Source organism: Takifugu rubripes, chromosome 15 (genome assembly GCF_901000725.2).
Source record: "Takifugu rubripes chromosome 15, fTakRub1.2, whole genome shotgun sequence".
Lineage (NCBI taxonomy): Eukaryota > Metazoa > Chordata > Actinopteri > Tetraodontiformes > Tetraodontidae > Takifugu > Takifugu rubripes.
Window position 1 is genome coordinate 3,004,822 of NC_042299.1, and position 7,058 is coordinate 3,011,879.

The following is a 7,058-nucleotide window of genomic DNA, read 5'->3' on the forward strand; positions in this document are numbered from 1 at the left end:
AGTACGTCATGCTCCGTTGGAAAAGTCCCTTTAAACTCATGCTTTTGAAGAATTCTTCAGCTGGCCGCCATTTTGGTTGCGGCCAAAACGTTCTGGTATCATGGTCAGCAAAAGGCAGCAGTCGGAGTCAAGGTGAGTAGGATGATGAGGATGGTGAGGGTCCATGTTGAAGATCATGCAGCTTGGTCAGAAGGCCAAATGGGGCGGGAGTTGGACAGGAAGTCTGAGAATGGCGTCGGCCTCGTGGTTACGTGGGACTTTAGGTAGGACAGAGGACTGGACAAGGAGGACAAAGGGATCAAGAAATGAACTTCCTGTTCTATAAACAGTGTTTTGGTATATTTAGTGTAACTGACATTAATAAGTAAGAGATTAATACTCCAGTCCAATAGTTACCTTTCAGTATGTAGTCAGTCAGCAGCACAGGCACCTTCTCACTGTCCTCCCTCATAGCATAAAGAACTGAGGCAAGAGAAAACATGTATCAGCTTTCTGTTTTAGTGATTTATCATTGCTGAATCAGCTGTCTGCTTACTCTTTGTGATCATCTGCAGGTCCTCCACAGAAAGAGGGCTGCCTTTCTTTTCAAATGGAATAACTGTGTTCAGATACTGAAAACAATATCACATGTTCAGTTGGACCTCATGGTTATATGTTCTGAATTGTAACACAAACTATTAGAACTCTACTGAAATGGTTTAAAATGTCCATTAATATGCGTCCTAAAATATGTTTTAATACATAATTCAGTGTCAAAACAACCAACAAAAAGACAATTTAAGAAGTCACCTTAAACATTATTTTGTGGGTCACACCTTTGTCTTATTTATCTGCCTGACATTCACATTGACGCAGGTGAGTGTGTGACTGTGACTGTGTGCTGTGGTTCACACAGATCAGATTACACATTGATCAGCAGGAACAGCAGGAACGGCAGGAACGGCAACACATGCAAACTCTAATATAATTTATGAGCCTGGTTCTCTAAATGTTTCTGATACAAACAGACCATGGGAACACACTCCTCAGGGGCACCAGTGGAAGAGAACATTATGTCACCTGTTTCTCGTTGGCTGTACTTCCAAATGTCTGTCGGATGCTGGACTGCAGGATGTTTGAGAGGCCTTCCATGCTAAAACGCTACAGTGAGAAGAAACACACGCACATATTTCTGATAGGGTTAAAATTGCAGATGTGTTGATAAAAAATTTTTAAATACATAGTCGCATGTAGGACTTAAGCAGCTTAATGTTGATGTGTACACTTGGCTAGCACATATAATAAAGCAGCGCTGCTAACAGGAAATCCATTAGATGTTTGTCTGTTACTGAAGATGTTTCCTGGAAGGTGCTTTAGCAGCTAATGGACCTGAGCTGCATTATAGGAACAAACATGATAGGAGGAAGAGGAGTGGGGGGGGTTTCACCTAAAATCTGATAGAAGCAGCAGATCTGCTGCAGATCTATATATATACATACAACATGTGGAGAAGGACGTTCTCTACATTTTGATGCAGTGGATTGCTGGATTTTGACTTGACTCTGAGACATTTGAGGTGTATATTTGTTGAGTTGTGTTTGAGTTGATTAAATAAGACAAACGGTTGCTGCTGGTCACCTTGGTGGGCATGCTCCCAGTCTTCTCTGTCGAGTCCGACCCTCCACCCTGCAGGCTCAGCGCCTTGTCCCGGCGCCGGCGTTTGCCACTTTCTCGTTGTTCCTTCTGCCTGTTCTGCACCTCCATCAGGGCTGTGATGAATGTATTCTTCACCTCCTTCTCAAACTCCAGCTCTTCACGCCGGGCCAGCTGGCTGATCAGCTCCTCGGAGTATTCACGGATGGCAGACTCCACCCGATGCAGCAGTTCCACAAGTGCTGAACTCGGCATCAGCATCAGGCCTGCAGAGGAGATAAATCGTTAAACTCAATCAGGGCTCATCTTATAGAGAACCTGAAACAATTCCACCTAAATATAGGCCTGAAACCAGTCAGCAGATTCTAAGATCCACAAAGGTCACTGTTTGACTTGACTATACTGTAACTGTTTCTTATCTCATGGATGCTGTGAAGATACAGTTTAGATTTACCTTCATGAGAACAGTTGTTATTAGAAGCCTGAGACAGCTGCTTGATCTCCTCCAGGAGGGAAGGGTTGGTCCTGGAGGAGCAATGGCTATGTTCCTCTTCATCTTCCTCTTCGGTTTCTCCAGGATCTGGAGAGTTCTCCATCATCTCCACAATCTCCTCAATCACCTTGAAGAAAGAAAATGGCACAGATGGAAAAACATAAACAAGTGTGGTCTTGAGGGATGCAAATGAAACATGGAGAATGAAGTAACACCTGTAGGTTCTCGACGTCTTATCTTGCCCCAGTTGTTAAAAAAAAGTTGATCTAAAAGTCATTTAAGAATCTTTAGACTTCACACTCTTTTCTAAAATGCTTCAGTTATTGTTATTGACTCAATTTTACTGTGGCCTGACTTTGTATATGTGGCCGAGCACACACGGTGTTCCTCAGGGTTCTGTTCTCCATCTGTTAACATATTAATTATAGTAATTTTGAATTAATTTAATCACCTGATCAGCTGAGATGAGAGGTTCATCGCTCAGGCAGCTGGCATTGTCATTCTTCTCATTCATCTCCTGTTCCTCTTTTTCATGGATCTGCAGAATATCAGAGGAAGTCTGACAAAGCACATTCAAAGAATTTCTGCAGGTTGTGTGTAAACATATTGTATTTCATGAACCCATAGTCCTTGAAACTGCAGCGTTCATGTTAGTGTTAAAGCGATTTATGAGGCGATGGAGATGTGCTCTGTCACACTAAAGATTATGAATATTAATATTAAGGATTAAGAAGGTTTAGAAATGGCCAGTTGAGAGTGGTATCTGTTGTATACAATACTATTGAGCCCAGATTGTGTAAAGTGATAGACTCCATCTAGGAGATGACTTTAAGAGCATTTATATATGAAGTTATGCTCTGGACATGTGAGTGACTGCTGGTAATTGTTGGCTAATGGTGAAAAACTGTGCCGGATGCAGCATCCATCTGAATATGCACAGCGGTCTCCCTCCGGACAGCTGCTTCAGCCCTGAGCAGAAACATCATGGCCTGGACTGCTAAGTAGCTGCAGTCCAGCTACATCTGACACCCAATTAGAGTCTACGCTGAGCAAAGACGAGTCAGGGTTGGTCAAGTGTGTCTTGAAGTGTCAGCATCACCTCAGTTCTCAGAAACAGCGACCCGCTTGGCCTTTCAGTCCACCATTAGTACTCCTAAAAAGCCAGCTCTTTCTATTTTATTGGTTTTGTCTTCTAACGGATGGTGCAACAACTACAAATTCGAAGGAAGACAAAAAAAAATGTTCCAAGAGCATACTGGACCCAGATACCTCACTGTCCATCAGCTGTTTTATTCAGTATACCAATTATAAAACTATTATGATCTCCACAGCTAATATGAAGAAATAAATCTCAAAATACATCAACACAAGTTGTTTCACACCTTCTGTAATGTAGTGGGGGTTTTATTGAAAGACATTTGGACTGGTTACCTCCTGATCAGAAAGATTACCGTTGAGTCCCTCAGCGTCCTGACTGTCCCAGGTGGAGATATAGTTGTCAGTTAGAGCATCCCACACACTAAAACACACACACACATGGAGCGACAGAGATGAGCACAGTAAGACACAAAGACTATTTCTGTCCTGTCACAGCTGTTTCAAGCTGCTACAGTTAGACTGTTATATAAGAGAATTGCTGTTAGATCTCTGTAGTTAAAAGTCAGATCTTTCTTTAGCAGCAGCAGTTAATTAAAGATTCTACCAATCGGAAAACTCGACTACTGCTGTGTAAAGTGAATCCTTGCACGGCTGGCTGCTGATCTGACTGTGAGCTGGTACAAGAAAGAGAATGACATCGCGGGAGACAAGTGTCTTTGTGCGTCTGTGACACTGAGAGCATTCAGCTCACAGTTTACCTCCCTTCAACTCAAACACCAAGCATAGCTCAAACAAGCACTCTGGTCACTGACAATATCAACCGCTTTATTAATAAAACTGATATTGAGCAGTGGAATGACAGCATTTCATTTCCATTCCATTCCATTCCATTCCTTTATATTTTGGGTGTTTCTCAACACAAATAAATCTGATCATTAATCCTGGCACTATTCAAATATAGATCCAATCAAGCACAGCACACAGGTGCATGCTTCTTTTTTCTAACAGTTGTTATTTCAAGTATAGGTGTGTTAATAGAGTGGAAACTAAATAGAATCAATTGAAATGGAAGACCAGTGATTATAGAAAGCAGGGAAGGTTAAGGAACCAATCAGAAGGTAACATTTGGATAATTACCCTCCCGCATAGCTTCAACCAGCTTTCATTTTTGAAGAAAAAACTGATTTCTGTCCAAAACTGGCCTTTTCTCAGCCACAGACTATTTTTGTCCCTCAGCTGAGAATACGAGGATCTGGCAGCCAGTCGGAGATGACAGAGCGGCCTGCGTTCAACATCACTGCAGCTGAATTATTCAGGATGGAGCCCACCTCCTGCTGTGGGAGGGTGGGGTCCTGCTGTTTGTTTTGGGACGGCTGTGGAGATGGTTTGACTGCCTCGACTGTCCACATCCTACCCTCCTATCATCGGAGGTCATTTCACTTTCATCTAAACCGTATTAACTAGCATTTATCACTATTTACATTTACACTTTAATAAATGTTGATTTTAAAGCATATTTACGGATTACCACTACCATTTGTGTTACCACCACAGCGAACACCAGAGCTCCCAGTTACCTTTGCTGCTCAATCACTGCACTAAAGTACGTTTGCAAAGTTTGAGCTCATCTTTCATTCGTACTTGTGGAGCATGTGCAGATTATGTTTATTGGTTTATCAGCCCAGATTTCCCACTATCATTACTTTTACAGGAGGGAGGACATCAATGTCACATCATTCCAGGCTGGACAGGATCTGTGTATTCTAGCTAAAACTGCAGACCAGCTAAGATCATTTAGAAAGGTATAGTAGTGGTGCACTCACTCTTCATCCTGCAGCCTCTCCTCATCCTCCTGGTTGTGTGACTGGTTGCGAATAGGCGCTAAAACCTCCGTTTTGGTGTTGTAATTGTGGAAACAGACATTGAGCTTCTCATCAAACTCATTGACAAGGTCCTCCATGGACTTGAAGCTCATCATCTCAGAGAAGTTCTCCAATTCTGAGAAGTCCTCACGGCTGATGGTGGCCAGTGGGACAGTGGTGGTGGAGTAACTGGAGTGGCTGAGCGCCGGGTGGTCCAATTCATCCATATGGCATGGCCGCAGGTCATCAAACTCCTCATCTAGACACACAAGAGGGGCCTCCATGGTGTCCGTGGTTATTCTGCGTCCTGTACAAACACAGTGGAGATAGAATGTTATAACTATTTAATTATTTAATAAATCAAATCTACAACTGCAGCACAGCAGGAATCTGTGCCCATCTGGTAGACGGAGCTATCCGACACCACCTCAATCACTTCATGAAGAATACAGTCATGTTGTCTAGACAAAGCGGAGACAAGGTGCAGAAGGGGTCCAGGTCCCACAGGGAGCCTCACCAGTCACCACTGTTAATTAAACAACTCTGCTCAAAATGATGAGGAGAGAATTTTAGAGGAACATTTGTAGATACATTCAGATGTTTTCTGTAATTATGATGCTGCTCTGAACATATTTAAAGCCTACACAGTGATTTATTTTATCTCATTTATTTAAAAGCCATGGATGGAATTAAAAAAGCCATTTGAAAAACAATTATAAAAAAAATACCATTATTAATACCACTACTACCACTACTACTACCACTACTACTACTACTACTAATATTAATAATAATAATAATAATAATAATAATAATAATAATAACAACAATAATAATAATAATAAATATTATTATTATAATTATAATTATTATTATTATTATTATTATATGCCTTGAGCTGATCCGGTTCTCTGAAACAGATCACAGCAACCAGGCCTAGAATTATTCCTTTGTGCTTTCTGGACAGCAGCCTGATTGTGAGTGACTGAGCACAGACATTTAAAAACAAGCCTCCACCTTACCGCAGCACTCTGCAAAGTGCAACAACAACAGGATATTGTTTTTCAGGGTCTCCTTCATCCTGCATGGTTTTGTCTCTGGTGTCTTTATTTTGATTTCTGACATCTCTATTAAACAAATTATTAAGGCCAAGAAAAGAAAGTGATGCCCTGATCAATGCTATTCAGCGCCATTGCATCGCAATTAGGTGAGAGAACACAAATTCATTTACCACTTCTTAGTCAGACTGCTCTACGAACAAACACAAGCGTGGTAGTTGGGTGTACACGTGTGTGTGACCTTCACATAGGTGTTGGTCTCAGGTGTGGTCCACTAAATACAGGTATAAAACCAGCCAATCAGAGCAGCTGATCAGGGTTCATTTGGAGATAAATCACATTTTACAATGTGAGGGGAAAGCGCACAACACAACGACAACCTGAGGGCATTCACAGCCCAGTTCAGATAAAGGTATAATCATTGTCCGTGTCCTACATGAATTAGGAGTCAAACGGATTAGGCACCAAATTGTTTTTAGATGGTCCTGCCGAAATGGAAATAAAGCAAGTGCATGTCAGCATCTCATCAGAGAGGAGTGAAAGGAAGTGAGTGGGGGAGGGATAGAAGAGAAGAGAAGAGCAGAGCAGCAGGAGATGGTGGAGGAAACCATGGCTACAAGGATGGAGGACAGAGAGAACAGCAAGATGATCTAGTCCAGGAGGAAGATGGATTACCTGCAGTTGCTGCTGTAGTATAGGGCTTGATCTGTCAACTGACCCTCCAGAGGAAGAGTTCACACGTGTGTCTGCTGAAAAATCCTGGGATGAGCAGCTGCATTAATATTCATTCTACAGAGATACGAAGAGACGGCGGTGAAGTAAAGATGGCAGCGTGTTCCGAGCTCCCTTCCCTTTCACCCGACAGCAGCTCACAGCCTCCCTCTTCTCCTCTGTTCCAGTCAATACACAGATCCG

At 42.3% G+C, this 7,058-nt stretch overlaps 1 protein-coding gene across 1 annotated transcript; it reads right to left on the reverse strand.

Annotated features, from left to right (window-relative positions):
• fez1 (fasciculation and elongation protein zeta 1 (zygin I)) lies at positions 1-7,058 on the reverse strand. The gene is made up of 10 exons (XM_003970738.3): positions 6,819-7,058; positions 5,047-5,392; positions 3,557-3,644; positions 2,577-2,663; positions 2,087-2,252; positions 1,618-1,898; positions 1,060-1,140; positions 536-611; positions 397-462; positions 1-276 (listed from the first exon to the last, which is right to left on the reverse strand). The coding sequence occupies exons 2-10, from the start codon at positions 5,367-5,369 to the stop codon at positions 260-262; spliced, it is 1,185 nt and encodes a 394-aa protein (XP_003970787.1). The 5' UTR covers positions 5,370-5,392; positions 6,819-7,058; the 3' UTR covers positions 1-259.

What these genes read in the sequence shown, in the direction of transcription:
- fez1 (XM_003970738.3), bottom strand. Translation starts at nt 5,369, where the DNA reads ATGGAGGCCCCTCTTGTGTGTCTAGATGAGGAGTTTGATGACCTGCGG. An exon ending in CTCTCATCTCAGCTGATCAG is followed by an intron (nt 2,253 to 2,576) that starts GTGATTAAATTA and finishes TCTTTCTTCAAG; the next exon opens with GTGATTGAGGAGATTGTGGA. An exon ending in TAACAACTGTTCTCATGAAG is followed by an intron (nt 1,899 to 2,086) that starts GTAAATCTAAAC and finishes TCTCCTCTGCAG; the next exon opens with GCCTGATGCTGATGCCGAGT.